At 36.4% G+C, this 16,636-nt stretch overlaps 1 protein-coding gene and 1 pseudogene across 25 annotated transcripts in view; both read right to left on the bottom strand.

Annotated features, from left to right (window-relative positions):
* The window catches only part of GDPD4 (glycerophosphodiester phosphodiesterase domain containing 4), a 120,020-nt gene that overhangs the window by 62,521 nt on the left and 40,863 nt on the right, over window positions 1-16,636 (bottom strand). For 22 of the 25 annotated variants that reach the window (XR_003125066.3, XR_007404481.1, XR_007404480.1 and 19 more), the window contains one exon: window positions 7,081-7,237. The exons of the other annotated variants lie outside the window; for them this stretch is intronic. Coding sequence is in view for 8 of the 22 variants with exons in the window: in XM_025419565.3 (XP_025275350.1) it covers window positions 7,081-7,237 (157 nt within the window). In the remaining 14 variants the exon portion in view is untranslated. The remainder of the gene's footprint in view (window positions 1-7,080; window positions 7,238-16,636) is intronic. 25 annotated transcript variants of the gene reach the window in all.
* Window positions 14,554-16,068, bottom strand: LOC112642138 (nucleophosmin-like; annotated as a pseudogene).

Here is a 16,636-nt window from a genome sequence, read left to right as displayed (position 1 = left end):
TAAAACTAGAATCCAGGGACGCCTCGGTGGCTCAGTGAGTGGCTGGGCATGTGCCTTGGGCTCAGGTCGTGATCCCAGGTCCCGGGATCGAGTCCTACATCAGGCTCCCCGGAGGGAGCCTGCCTCTCCCTCTGCCTGTATTCTGCCTCTCTCTGTGTGTCTCTCATGAATACATAAAATCTTTAAGATAAAATAAAATAAAACTAGATTCCAGTAAGCTTTAAATACTATTATGTGTTAGATCTAATGGCAGAAGTTAATTGAGCCTCTTTTTTGGTATATAAAATCAGGGACTTAGTGAGAAAGATAAACTGGAATGGGACACAGCCAGTTTAAAGAATCTCTAACATATGGTTAAACATTTTCAAAAAAGCACTAGGAAGTAATGAGCTAGAAATGAAAACCAACCTCTGGTTCTCCACATAAGACACCTGGTTCATCAAATAAAAACAACACTAAAAAGTCCTTAGTTCTCTGTGCTTATGCTTAGAGAAATTACAAGTAGGATGATCCAATGTATCATACTGGTAAGAAAAATAACAATTATCCAAAATCTGCCCAATAATCCCACTTACAGGGAAACATTACCATTCAACATACAATTCTGAAGAGAGCTATCTGTAAATATAGATGAACAACAATACAACTTCTTGTTGATATAGGTGCCACTATCTTTACTATTAATCCTACTACCATGGAAATTCAGGTTGCTCAAAGTACTAAAAACCATTTAAGTAGTGGGAATTTCTAATAATCTTAAATCATTTTCCACGTCCCAATCCATAACTATTATTATTATTATTTTTGTCAGAAGAACATTCCTTTCTGTTCTATGGCACATTCCTATAACTTTCATCATTAGGAATCTATTCTGCAAAAATAATCTACCAAAAGAAAAAACACCACAGACAAAATATTTTCAGGAGTTGTAGAAAGTTCTACTGCACATTATCAAATTATGGCTATATTCATTATCCAGAGTTCAGTAAACTTACTCTGTGAAGGCCAAATACAAAATATTTTGATTCTGTGAGACATAGCCTCTGTTGTCACAACTACTGAACTCTGCTATATATAGTGCAAAAAACAGCAACACACAATTTATAAGTGATTAAGCATGGTTATGTTCCAGTAAATATTTATGGATCCTGAAATTTTGAGTTTTATATCATTTTTATAGGTCATGGGACATTTTTCTTTTGATTTTTTTCAACCATGTAGAAATGTAAAAACTACTCCATTAGCTCACAAGCTGTATAAAGATAGCCAGTAGCTGGATCTGGACAGCAAGCCACCATTTGCCAACATCTGATCTAGGCCATGATATATTGGCTAAGGAAGGGCATAATCCAATTCCAGATCACAAATTATCCAAAATCCAAGGCCAAACACTAAGGACAATTAAATAATTCCTGGGATTATTTGGATGTCATAGAGTATACACAGCAAGCTCTTTTGAAAATAGGCCTCTGTATGATTTAAGTTAATCAAACATTGTGGGAACCATTCTCACAAAACACAAAAAGCAAAAACACCTTCAATAATCTCAAAATATTTCTTCAACAATCATCTTTGCTGATCTTCCAAGTCATAATAAAACTTTCTTTTTGAAAGTACATAAAAGGAGAGGCCATGTTCTAAAAGTATTAGCAACCTGGCACACATCAAAGACTGATTGCCTAGTAATTCCTACTCTTTGATCCAGTGGAAAAGCTTTTTATCTTTGCCTCAGAAGAAAATGCAAACTGGTGTAGCCATTCTAGAGTACAGTTTGGAGGTTTCTCTAAAAGTTAAAAATAGAACTACTCTACAATCCAGCAACTGAACTACTAGGTATTTACCCAAAGCATACAAAAATATAGATTCAAGGGGGTACATGCATCCAGATGTTTATATAGCAGTATTATCAACAACAGCAAAACTATAGAGAGTATCCAAATGTCCACTGACTGATGAATGGATAAAGAAGAGGCAGTACACACACACGCAGAATATTACCCAATCATCAAAAAGAAAAATCTTGCCATATGCAATGACATGGAGAGAGCTAACATGTATTACAGTAAGGAAATAAGTCAGTCAGAGAAAGATAAATACCCTACGATCTCACTCATGTGTAGAATTTAGGAAAGAAAACCGATGAACATATGGGAAGGGAGAAAAGTAAAAAGAAGAGAGAGAAACAAGCCTTAAGTGACTCTTACCTATGGAGAACCAACTGAGGGTTGATGGAGGGAGGTGGATGGAGGGTGGGCTAGATGGGTGATGAGTATTAAGGAGTGCAGTGTTATGATAAGCACTGGGTGTTGTATATAAGTGATGAACCACTGAATTCTACTTCAGAAACCAATATTGCACTATATGTTAACAAAAAATTTTTTAAAAAGGTGAAATGAAAAAAATAAAAATAAATTTAAAAAATTTTAAAAAGGGTGAAATGTAGCTAACCACAGCCCCTAACTATACACTGCTTTCTGGACACTCATTTTGGCTATAAAGACACAAACAGGATCAAAGTGATGGGGTAGAAGATGATACTCCAAGCAAATAACCAAAGGAAAGCAGGTGTAGCTATATTTATATCAAAGTAGACTTCAAGCCAAAAATGTTAACAAGAGACAGAGAAGGTCATTATATAGTGAGAAAGGGGTAAATACATCAAGAATACAAAATAATCATAAATATGTATACTCCCAACACTTGAGCACTATTTTTAAAATTCGAGTATAGTTAACATGCAGTATTATACTAGTTTCAGTTGTACAATGTAGTGATTCAACAATTCTGTGAATTAGTGCTCATCAGGGTAAGTGTACTCTTAATCTTCTTCACATATTCCACTCATCCCCCCGACCAACCTTGTCGGCTTCTAGAAGCCTGTTGGCTCTAGATGTGCTGATTATACAAGGAACCTTATGTGTGTTGACCTTTCTTACTGAATGTATATAAATAAATCCATATAACACATAATTACACTCAGATGAGCCCCTAAGTAATCTATAAAAGTTAATTATGACTACAAAAGGAGACTGTTAAACTATTCACTCAGAAATAAGGCAAAAAGCTGATTGTTGGACTATGCAATATCATGCTAGCATAGTCTTTAACAAACCCATGTAAGGATCATCTGACTCTCAGGGGAAGGTATCTTTGTTTGGATTACTATTTACTATTGATTAGGGCAAAACTATGTAAAAGTTAGATGTTAATTTGTAGAAAACTGATAAAAATGGAAATGATTTCTGTCCAGTAGAGATGCAAATGACTTTTTCTGGTAGAGAAGTCCAAAGGTATAGCTTTATTGTCATATAGTATATTAACTAAGTTTGTATTTATTCTAGCAATCTGATTTCAGGATTTCTTTGCTGCACTGACTATATGCATGCTGGTTTCTCACTTTTCTTTTGAGTGGGTTTTGTCATTCTGCTTTGTTCTCTCATTAATGTGCTAAATAAAACTTATATTCATCCTCATTAGTTGCAGGAGAATTGTATTTTTTTTTAAAAGATTTTATTTATTTGAAAGAGAGAGAGCACAAGCACACATGCACAAGTCAGGAGGAGGAGCAGAGGGGAAGGGAGAATCAGACTCTCCACTAAGCAGGAAATCTGATGCAGGGCTCAATCCCAGGACCCTGAGATCATGACCTGAGCCAAAGGCAGAAGCTTAATTGACTGAGACACCCAGGCACCCCTGCATAAGAATTATATTTTCTTTTATCATTTTGAGAATTATACTTTAACAAAAAGATATAAGAAAGCTCTACAGAAATGCTTGTTTCTGGACAAACAGGAATTCAGCTGAACTTCCAGGAACAACAATCTTTTGATGGCTGAGTAGTAGTCCATTGTATGTGTATGTATGTGTGTACACATACACCACATCTTCTCTATCCATTCATCTCTTGATGGACATCTGTACTCTTTCCATAGTTTGGCTTTTGTGGACATTGCTGCCATGAACATTAGGGTGCAAGTACCCCTTTGGACCACTACATCTGTATCTTTGGGGTAAATACCCAGTAGCGCAATTGCTAGGTTATACGGTAGCTCTATTTTCTACTTTTTGAGGAACCTCTATACTGTTCTCCAGAGTGGCTGCACTAGCTTACATTCCTACCAACAGTGCAATAGAGTTCTCCTTTTTCTGTATTCTTGTCAACATGTCATTTCCTGACTTGTTAATTTTAGCCATCCCGACTGATGTGAGGTGATATCTCATTGTGGTCTTGATTTGTATTTTCTTGACCTGGGGGGATGCTGAGCATCTTCTCACGTGTCTGTTGGACATTTGCATGTCTTTCTTTGAGAAATATCTGTTCATGTCTTCTGCCCATTTCTTGACTGGATATTTGTTCTTTGGGTATTGAGTCTGATTAAGTTTTTTATAGATTTTGGAGATTAGCTCATAAAGATGTGTCATTTGCAAATATCTTCTCCTATTGGTTGTCTTTTGGTTTTGTCAACATTTTAACAATATTTGTTCTATTATTTTTATTTCATTATCAATCAAATTAACGATTTAATTTTCACCAATAATCTCAGGAATAAATATACTAACAAATAATGATCAACTCACCACCATCATAAATCCATAATTACACACATCCAAAGAAGAGTGACCCAAATAATCTTCACAAAACAATTTCTTTGCTGTCAAAAAGTATCCAAATATCCAAATCTTTTAAATCACATGTCAATATCACTTCAGCTACTCCTGACTGCACAGCATCCAAGCAAAGAAACTCCACAATTAAACCTAAAAATAAAGCCCCCTACATAACCATATTTGCAACTCCAGGATCCAGGATACTCATCAGTAGTCATAGTATAGTATTAGCTAAATACTGCAAGCATGCCACCTAAATATGCTAAAATAAAACTATTAAGTCTTTAAAAATCCACCAAAATGTATTACAATGACATACCCAACCCTATCACTTACAATAATATTTTAGGAGTCATACGCTATCCATCAGACAGAGTATCAGCTCTTTCATCTGGTACACACATTTGTTAAAACATTACCTATGGCTAACTTAATATATACATTCTAATGGAACATCTCTAGTTAATATATGTATTTATTCATGTATGATGAAACTTTTACAGAGCCTATATATACACAGAAACCTGGAATATCAGAGTAATTTTCATTGATGGAAAGAGTATTTATAGGCTATATACTCCTGTAAGAACAAGTTTTCTTATTTTTTTCCAGTCTGGCAAGAAATTTTTTATTATTTTTTTATTGGAGTTCAATTTGCCAACATATAGCATATCACCCAGTGCTCATCCCATCAAGTGCCCCTCTCAGTGCCCATCACCCAGTCACCCCAACCCCCCACCCACCTCCCTTTCCACTACCCCTTAAGAACAAGTTTTCTAAGAAGATTCAGTAATTCTAAATCTCCGTTCACCTATCTCTTATATCAACACTAGTTAATAAAATGAAATTAAAGTGGAGTAGTTCATTTTAACATGACGCATTACTTAACACTTTTTTACATGAGAAAAGATAAAAAAAACTTCTCAGTTAATATCAAATATAAATAAAACTCCATTACATCCTTAGTATACAATTATAAATACCTTAAGACTTATTTTCCTATTACCTGATAAAAGAGCTATTATTACAGCTGATGTCAATACCATGCTATCTCTGGTGATACAGGTGCTAGCAGTATGAATGCCCGCTGTCTGTTGTGCTCAGATGTTTATTCCCAAAATTGAAGTCTCAAATGAGTACATCTGATCAGTATAAGCTAAGTCATGTGGATCTTCCCCTAGACACATGATAAGCTGGAAACTGTAAATTGTTTTGTTTTCTTTAATCTATCCTGGGAAAGCAGGTTTAACTTGTATCAAATGCAAATGTGACCTTTTATTTTAGATACTTTAAAATACTCAGAATAATTCTAAACTCTCTAACTTGTCAAGCATTGCTATAATCTCCTCTCAATGTTTTCCCAGGTTTTCCTCCAAATCTATCTCCCATCTCCTCCTTACCCACCCTTTTCTTTCCTTCCCTCCATTCTTTTCTTCCTCTTTTACACATGCATGCATACACACACACCATATCCACTCTTGCATCAGCATATTGCAATCTTTGAAACACACCATCATTGCCCATGGTTCCCATTAATGATCGCCTGCAGCTCAAATGATATTTTTGCATGAAGTATTCTCCAACTCTCTCAATTAGAAACATTCACTCTTGCCTGTGAATTACATTGTACACAGCAACACTTTTTATTTTACCACACCTTTATTGGCTTATTTATCTCCTCCTTCCAGAATCCCCCATCTCCATCCCTCAGACTAAGTTAGAAGTTGCTCTGTGTGCTCCTAAGCAACCTGAAATTCTGGTTTAGCACTTATTACAGTGTATTGTAATTATCTTTTCTTTTTTTTTAATTTAATTTAATTTTATTTTATTTATGATAAGCACACAGTGAGAGAGAGAGAGAGGCAGAGACATAGGTAGAGGGAGAAGCAGGCTCCATGCACTGGGAGCCTGATGTGGGATTCGATCCCGGGTCTCCAGGATCGCGCCCTGGGCCAAAGGCAGGCGCCAAACCGCTGCGCCACCCAGGGATCCCTGTAATTATCTTTTCTAGCCTGTGAACTCCATTAGGCTGAGTGTGTGTTTATTCACCATTGTATTCCACGTGCCTAGTACCCAAAAGGTACTCAGTAAATATGTATTGAATGATAAGAAAAGGAGGAAAAAATAAACTTATTTCCCAGTATGGCTCATCTATAACTGTGAGCTACTCAAAATGCCTAGGAAAATGCTGTGTACATGGTAGACACAATATAAAGTTTATGAAATTCTTGGATAAAAAGGAATTAAATGACAAAAGTCAGTTTATGAGTTCATCTTCAGAAATTTCCAGTGAATGTAAAAAGCAACAATTTGACTACATTCCTGGAAAAGTCCTCCTGTCAATGCCACAGTTCTCCTACCAAAATGGGATGAAAATGTATGTATGTTTGACTTTATTTCTAGGAGCAGCACATTACTTCCTACAGAAGAGAGATTTGATGCAGGTTTGTTGAGTTGGAAAATGTATCTTACCCGTGATTGTACAAACCATTTGCCTGCATTCAGAGTCGACAGGAAACTCCACGTGAAGAGGCTACTGTGTGTGAAGGAGGCATTTGGCATGACCTCCCTAATATTGGTTGTTCTTCTCAGGTCACTGTCATGCATAAGAAAAGGCACAAGATCATAACTGCAAGCAGAAAGGGAAAAGAAGAGGGAGAAAGGCTGAACTCAGCTACCTTGGCAGATAAGGTAGATTCTTAGAAAGCCCATCAAGGTCACAAGTCTTACTAGGGTTTCTTATTCCCTCCAAATCTCAGCAAAGGAATAAGGACTAGTCACTCACGCTTTGATTTCAATATTTTTATGCCAAGAATTCAGTATCAAGTAACATATAATCATATTAGTAATGGTGAAAAAGTAGCTTCCCTATCTAGAGGCTTTCTGGCATCAAGAAAACAGTAGGTACGGTAATGACCTGAGTAAGGTGAGTGGGGGTAGGGATGGGGCAAGGCCCTGTGGTCCTGGAATCACACTAAGCTAGCATCTACACAATCTCCCTGTTCTGACCAATCTCCCTGGTAGGTCCTGAACTGCGTATTTCTGGCCCTAGACCCTTCACATTAGATGCTATTATTAGAAAAGTTCCTTGTTCTCTTATCTGCTTTTTGCCTTGAAGTATCTCTGGTTTTATGAAAATCTCTCCTTTCTCATTAAAATACCTCTGAAGAGACCTCTGTAATGGCCATGAGGCAATGTAACAGAGCTGAGATTAGCCTCCTGGCCATAAACAACTAGAAAATTGGAAAAAATAAGGGAAATAATTCTTTTCACCTCATTTCACAGTATGATTTTATCTCTAGGAAAAGGTAAACAGATGAAATTAGTTCTTCAATTACCCAGGCTTCCCTCTTGTAGTGTAGGTGAATACTAGACTGTGGCACAGAGAGAGAGAACCTAAAATGAACCCAACTATCATGCTGATTTGAGTAGAAAGAGAACAGATTAAAAAGAGGTCAAGAGAGCTAGAATTTGCAGAATAGAGTCTCATAAAGGATGGAGCTATGAAAAAGAAAAGAAAGAATTCTAGGGAAATATGTAGAGGTACTTTGAGCATATGGCTAAATATCAATTAGTATATGTGCAAAGTAAAACTCTATTAAGCTTGCCAAGAACAACTTCCAAGAAAAGAAAAGTTACCAGAAAGTTCTAAGACAGTGTACAGAGCTCACACAGGGGTATATGAATCTTTCAAGTTCCATCCAGCAAGAGCAGAGAGACTTCAGTAATTACAAAGGCATTCCTCAGAGACTTCAGAGGGCCATGCCCTAGAGTGGGGATAATTTAGAACTAAAATGATACATTAAAGAACTTAAAAACTTCCTTCAAGGGAACAAACTTACTCTAAGTATTTAACTGCTTGCTAGAAAAGTCTAAAATTCTTTAAAGGAATACAACAAAATATAGCACCTAGCCTGGTAAAATCACAATGTCCAGCATGTAACCCAAATTTACCAGACATATGAAGAATCAGGAAAATATAACCAGAACCAGAAGAAATTACTCAATAAAGACAAATTCAGATATGAAAGAGATGAATCAACAAGGGTATTAAAACATAAATATAAAACAAAAATACAGATGTGTATTTATTTTTAATTTTAATTGGAGTTCAATTTGCCAACATATAGCATAACACCCAGTGCTCATCCCGCCAAGTGCCCCTCAGTGCCCATCACCCAGTCACCCCAACCCCCCGCCCACCTCCCCTTCCACAATCCCTTGTTCATTTCCCAGTTAGGTATCTCTCATGTTTTGTCATCTTCACTGATATGTTCGCTCATTTTCTCTCCTTTCCTTTATTCCCTTTCATTAATTTTTATATTACCCAAATGGATGAGACCATATAATGTTTGTCCTCTTCCGATTGACTTATTTCACTCAGCATAATACCCTCCAGATCCCTCCACATCGAAACAAATGGTGGGTATTTGTCGTTTCTAATGGCTGAGTAATATTCCATTGTATACATAGACCACAGCTTCTTTATCCATTCATCTTTCGATGGACACCAAGGCTCCTTCCACAGTTTGGCTATTGTGGACATTGCTGCTATCAACATTGGGCTGCAGGTGTCCCGGCATTTCACTGCATCTGTATCTTTGAGGTAAATCCCCAGCAGTGCAATTGCTGGGTCGTAGGGCAAATCTATTTTTAACTCTTTGAGGAACCTCCACACAGTTTTCCAAAGTGGCTGCACCAGTTCACATTCCCACCAACAGTGCAAGAGGGTTCCCCTTTCTCCACATCCTCTCCAACATTTGTTGTTTCCTGTCTTGTTGATTTTCCGCATTCTCACTGGTGTGAGGTGGTATCTCATTGTGGTTTTGATTTGTATTTCCCTGATGGCCAGTGATGCAGAGCATTTTCTCATGTGCTTGTTGGCCACGTCTATGTCTTCCTCTGCGAAATTTCTGTGCATGTCTTTTGCCCATTTCATGATTGGATTGTTTAGATGTGTATTTAAATAATGTCAAGAAAACATGAACATAATAAAAACACAACTGTAAGTCACAAAAAAGAAAAAAACGGAAACTCTAAACCTAAAAAATATAATAATTAAAGTGAAAATTTCACTAGATGACATTAACATCAGATTAGATATTACTAGAAATATTAGAAAAAAACGGAAACTCTAAACCTGAAAAATATAATTAAAGTGAAAATTTCACTAGATGACATCAACATCAGATAGAATTTGAATATTATTCAAATTCTCTGATCACGTACAGATCAGAAAATTTGAAGAGGTAGCAATACAATCTATCCAAATGATCTACTGAGACTACTAGACAAGTAATATATATGTATGATTGGAGTCCTAAAAAGGGAGAAACAAAAAAATCTAAGAAAATAAAAGCCAAAAATCTTAAAAATTTGATAATCAGCAAATCCAAGAGTCTTAATTAAGACCAAGAAGGATAAATATAAAAGTACATATATACACACCACCTTAAGGATTATCACATCCAAATTGGTGAAAAACACCCAAAAACTGATGAGGAAAAGAAAACTGGTAAAGGTAGGTGGGGGGTGGGGGAAGGACATATTTAGAGAGAAACAAAAGCAAGCATAAAGCAGCAGACTTCTCATCAAAAAATATGAGATAAAAAACAGTGAAACAGGTTTTAAATGATGGAGAAAAATAAATATCAATTTAAAATCTTTCAAAAATGAAAGAAAAGAGGATTGTGGAAAAATGGCAAAGTTGGAAGCACCAAGAATCTGTCTCTCAACTTAGACAACAACTGCACTGGCAGACTTTGTCTAATGTAACTATTTTGGAACTCCGGAGTATATTAAAAAGCTAGCAATGTCCAGGGGAAGGCTTGCACATAAACTGAGGTTAATTTTGGTCAATTTCAGCTTTTAGCACATTAGCAGCTACCAATAACCCACCCCAGCCACATAGCAAACAACTGTGTACAGTTCCAAGGGTAGCTTACCCTGTAGTCCCAAAGGTAGTTTACATAGCCATGATGGCAAAAACAACCCTATGCTCTAAATATAGGGGATGGTGTGCTCTGGTCACTGTTTGCTGCTTTTTGCCACAGAAGGACAGAGAGACAAGCAACCACTGTTGCACCTACTCCCACTGTTACAAAATCCTCCTCTTCAGGCTAAAGTGACTGCCAGGAACTTTAGAGGACTAGCACATAACCCAGTGTCATGACCTGAGTTGAAATCAAGAGTCAGACACTTCACCAACTGAGCCACCCAGGCACCCCTATAAATTTAATGTTTTAACCATCATTTTTGAGGGCTTTTGAATAATACTTAATTCAATTTAATTTTTACCTTTCTTCATTTTTCTCCTTTTCCCAGACATTAAAGGCCAGCACATTAGAAACAGATGCATATATGGAGAAAATTATAAAGTGATTGAGCATTCCCAAGGAAAGGATCAGAAAAACCTAAGACCCTGATTTTATACCTCAGGCTGACCCACAGCAGAGACATCCTACATGATGTAAAAATAATAATAATAAAAACCCCAGCAAACCCTGAGGAAGGAGGAGAATTTGATTTCCAGTGTTACCACATTATTAGACTCAAATGTCCAGTTTCCAATTAAAAAAATCACAAAGAAACAGGAAGTATGGCCCATTCACAGGAAAAAATAAATCAACAGATACTGTTCCTGTAAAGAGCTGATGGCAGATATACTACAGAAAGACTTTAAAACAATCATCTTAAAAATACTCAGAGAACTAAAGGAGGATGTGGACAAAGTAAAGAAAACAATGTATGAACACAATGGAAATATCAATAAAAAGATTTTAAAATCTAAAACCAAAAAGAAATTATGGAGTTGAAAAGTACAATAACTGAAAAAAAAGAAGAAAGAAAGAAAGAAAGAAAGAAAGAAAGAAAGAAAGAAAGAAAGAAAAGAAAAGAAAGAAAAGAAAAGAAAAGAAAAGAAAAAAGAAAAGAAAGAAAGAAAAGTACAATAACTGAAATGAAGAAGTGACTAGAAGGATTTGAAGGTAGATTTAGGCAGGCAAAAGGATTCAGTGAACTTGAAGAGAGGACAATAGAAGTTATTGAGTCTGAGGAAAAGAAACAAAAAATACTAAAAGAAACTAAAGGATACCCTCATACTAAAGCCAAACAAACCACTACAAGAAAAGAAAACCATAGACCAATATACCTAATGAACACTGACGCAAGAATCCTCAATAATATACTAGAAATTGAATTCAGCAATATATTAACAGCATTATAGCCCATGATCAAGTAGGATTTATTCCTGGAAGGCAAAGATGGTTCAACAACAAAAAATCAATCAATGTAATATACAACATTAATAGAATAAAGGGGGAAAAAAAAACATGATTACCTCAATCGATGCCAAAAAAGCATCTAACAGCATCAAATATCTATCATGATAAAAGACACTCAATAAACTAGGAGTAGAAGGAAATAACCTCAACATAATAAAAGATATAAATGAAAACCCACAATAAGCATCATATTCAATAGTGAAAGATTGAAAACTTTTCCTCTAAGATTAAGAATAAAGCAAGAAGTCTGCTTTTGGTACAGAAGTACAAAATTCTTTGTAATTTCAATTTAAAATAGGAAATTGAGTAACTAATCTAGATTTGTGATTATAAGTTCATATCTCACTACAGTTATGGATTTGAAAGATATAAGAGCACATAGGGTCTATATAGTTAAAAATTTAATGTATTAGATAAGAATTCCTTAAGTATTCTGAATATATTTCAGACAACTGCAATACCAAAACAATATATTAAATGCACAAATGCAATTTAAAATATCTAAATTAAATAGAATTAAGTATTACTCAAAAGCCCTCAAAAATGATGGTTAAAACATTAAACTTATAGGGGTGCCTGGGTGGCTCAGTTGGTGAAGTGTCTGACTCTTGATTTCAGCTCAGGTCATGACTGACACTGGGTTATGAGATTGAGCCTCACATTGGGCTCTTTGTTGGGCATAGAGATTCTCTCTCTCTCTCTCTCTCTCTCCCCCCCCCGTCCCTCCCCCCCACCTCTCTCACTAATAAAATAAATAAATAAATAAAACATTAGACTTATAGTTGCAGGATATAAAATCAATGTACAGAAATCCATTGCATCTCTATATACTAATAATGAAGCAACAAAGAGAAGTTAAGAAAACAATCCCATTTACAATTGCACCCAAAAATATAAAATACCTAGGAATAAACTTAACTAAGGAAGTGAAAGACCCATACTTGATAAAACATTGATGAAAGAAATAGAAGATGACACAAATGGAAAGAATTTCATGCTCATGGATTGGAAGAACAAATACTATTAAAATGTCTATCCTACCCAAAGCAATCTGCACATTTAATGCACTCTTTATCAAAATACCAATAGCATTTTGCACAGAACTAAAACAAACAATCCTAGAATTTACATGCAATCATGAAAGACCCTACTAAATAAGCATTCTTAAAAAAGAAAAACAGAATTGGACATTATCACAATTCCAGACTTCAAGTTATATTACAAAGCTGCAGTAATCAGAACAGTATGATCTTGGCACAAAAATAGACACACAGATCAACAGAACAGAATAAAGACCAGAAATAAACCCACAATTATACGGTCAATTCATCTTCAATAAAGCAGGAAAGAGTATCTGCTGGGAAAAAGTCTCTTCAACAAATGGTGCTGGGAAAATTGGTCAGCTACATGCAAAAGAATGAAACTGGACCATTTTTTTACACCATTCACAAAAATGCATTCAAAATGGATTAGAGACCTAAATGTGAGACCTGAAATCATAAAAATCCTAGAAGACAGCACAGGCAGTAACTTCTCTAGATATGTCTCCTGAGGCAAAGAAAACAAAAGCAAAAATAAACTACAGAATCTACATCAAAATAAAAGCTTCTGGGCAGTGAAGGAAAGAATGAACAGTACCAGAAAAGATAAATACATAAGTAAATATTCAAAACTTTTTTCCTCATTTTCAATCTTTAAAAAAGACTATGACCATTTAAAGCAAAAATTAATAACAATGTATTGAGGGATTCATGACAGAAACAGTCAAATGATGGGAGAGGTGAAATGGAAGTATATTGTTTTTTTGTTTTTTAAGACTTTTAAAATTTTATTTATTCATGAGAGACACAGAGACAGAGGCAGAGATATAGGCAGAGGGAGAAGCAGGCTCCTCATGGGGAGCCCAGTGCAGGACTCAATCCCGGGACCCATGATCACACTGTGAGCCTAAGGCAGATGCTCAACTGCTGAGCCGCCTGGGCATCCGTGAAGTACACTGTTAAAAGATTTGTATTTTAGGGATCCCTGGGTGGCGCAGCGGTTTGGCGCCTGCCTTTGGCCCAGGGCACAATCCTGGAGACCCGGGATCGAATCCCACGTCGGGCTCCCGGTGCATGGAGCCTGCTTCTCCCTCTGCCTGTGTCTCTGCCTCTCTCCCTCTCTCTGTGACTATCATAAATAAATAAAAATTTAAAAAAAAAAAAAAAGATTTGTATTTCACACACAAAAGATGTATAATATTTAAGGAAGAGGTGATAGGTTAAACATAATACTGTAACTCTAGCACAACCACTAAAAGAAAAAAAAATACAGCTAATAAGCCAGAGGCAGAGATAAAGTCCTAAAAAGTATTCCATTCATCTAAAGTAAAATAGGAAAAGAAAAAACAGTAGCAAAACTGTTGCACTCATGTCAGGTGAAAAATGTAAGGAAGGTGCCAAAAATTCAGTAGTCAAGATAAATACTGTTTTGATGCAATGTTTTTAAAAAGCTAAATTAATGATGGGACACCTGGGTGGCTCAGTTGGTTGAGCTCCAACTTAATTTGGCTCAGGTCATGATTTCCGTCTCCTGGGATTGAGCCCCACCCACCCCCACCCACACTGGACTCTGCACTCTGGGGAGTCTGCTTGAGATTCTCTTTCTCTCTCCTTCTGCCCCTTCCCCTGCTCATTCTTAGCCATGCATGCGCTCTCTCTCAAATAAATAAATAAATAGATTTTGTAAAATATATATAAATTAATGAAAAATCCATGACAAACAAAATACTAAATTTCAAATACAGAATTACTGACTCTACCTTTTGCCTCAGGCTTTATTATAGTTTGGCATGGCACATCCATACTGAAATATCTGACATTTTGTTCAATATGGATGTTAGAGGGTACGCGATATTGAGAGAAATTACCACTCTCTCTCATACACATATACACAAATGCGTGTACACACACAAAGTACAACATTTATGCTTCTTTTTTTGATTCATTCAAATATTTATTGAGCAGCTAGGGAGACACAAAGGTGATTAAAACATGGTAAAAAACAAACAAACAAACAAACAAACAAAAAACATGGTCAAAGAGGTGAGGCAAATGCACAAATCATAGAAAGCAAAATTTAAGGGGTTACTGAATCACAGCAGTCAAAAGAAAAGTGCTTTAGCATATCAAGAGTAAGACTGCTTCCAGCCTGGAAGGGGGTGTGGGTGGGTGGCAAATCAGGAAAGGGGATTTGAGACTTCAGTCCGGATTGTTGATGACAGTCAGTAAATGGACTATATTTGTCTCTCCTTTTCCTCTCTCCTCAGCTTTGGGTTTAATTTACCAGTAGCGCCCAAGACTGTTCAATTCGCTTTTTCTATACTTGTTTGCATTTTTGCTTTAATGTCTTCTACAGAACTAGGTCCTTTCAGTATTTTGGGAGTCTTTTCCTGTTTTTGAAAGATTCTTGACCTTTTGATCTTGGTGTTGATGGTTTGAGTCTTTTCCATTCTGGTTTGATTTTTGTGCATTTTTGGCTGGAGTATCTCATATAGATTTTTTTACTGGAGCCTTTTCTTCAGCTTCCTCCTCATCAAAATCATCATCATCATCATCTTCATCAGCAGCAAGTTTTATTTTTTCCTGTGGAAACTTGCTACCACTTCCAGTGGCAGAACGCTTTCCAGATACACTAAGGAGTTTCACATCCTCTTCTTCATCTTCTGACTCTGCATCTTCCACCAAGCTAAGTGGTGTCCACTAATATGCACAGGCCCCAAACCACATTTCAACCATAAGACCACAGGTGGTGTTATTTCAAAGCCCCCAAGGGACACCATTGGCTGTACAGACATTTTCAAAGTTGCCAGTGTGACTTTAATTGGACTGCCTTCATAATTGCCTCTGCTTCAACAATGTGCAATTCATCCTTTGCACCACCAGCTCCCAAACTGACCATTCTTAAAGATAACTGGAGCTCATTTTCATCATTATCCACCTTAAAGTGGTAATCTTTGTCAGCCTTTAGCTCACAACCAAAAAGATAGTTCTGGGGCCTCAGGGGGCTCATGTCCATATCAAATCTTCCAAGGGGTTGTGGCACACACTTAGGTGGAAGAGAAGGCAGATGGAGATATAGGACTACTGTTTCACAGAACAGCCGCGCAGGACAGAATCACACCAGGGACTATGCTTATTTCCCCTAAAAAGTTAAGTAAAAATTAAGTTGGTGGGGAAGAAATGGGGCAGCAAAGCCCACATAAGCTTACTGCAATCTTTCAGTCTCTATGCTCAGCTTCCTTTGAGTCCCAGGAAGTCAACATTTCTCCTTTTGGCTTAGACAAGATCATTGCTTCAGAAAACATGATTCAGTGTTCTCTGAGAGGTGTTGTTCCACACTTAGTGAGGTTATCTAGCTGGGCCTTGATACTATAAATCTCAGCAACCATAAGTCTTTGTATAGATTCTTATCATAAGCTTTCTCTCAGATGCTAAATACCAGTTTATATTACTTGCTTTTGATGTATAGACATGCCTCCTTTTCAAATGTGTCTTAAAAATATCATATTCAAATGAAAGTTTCATTTAAACATGTTTGACATATCATTAAAATGTGTTTGCAATTTTACAAAATGTGGTGAACACTGTCAAAAAAAGTTCACTTTGGGGGTAGGATGAGACTTCCTTTATATTTTATCACAAATCTCAAAAATTCCACCATTTTGAGAATAAGAAGAAATGGTAGGAATGAGGGGGAAAAAAAAC

The sequence above is a fragment of the Canis lupus genome, chromosome 21 (assembly GCF_003254725.2).
Source record: "Canis lupus dingo isolate Sandy chromosome 21, ASM325472v2, whole genome shotgun sequence".
In the NCBI taxonomy this organism is placed as follows: Eukaryota; Metazoa; Chordata; class Mammalia; order Carnivora; family Canidae; genus Canis; species Canis lupus.
This window is presented reverse-complemented; position numbering and strand designations above follow the sequence as displayed.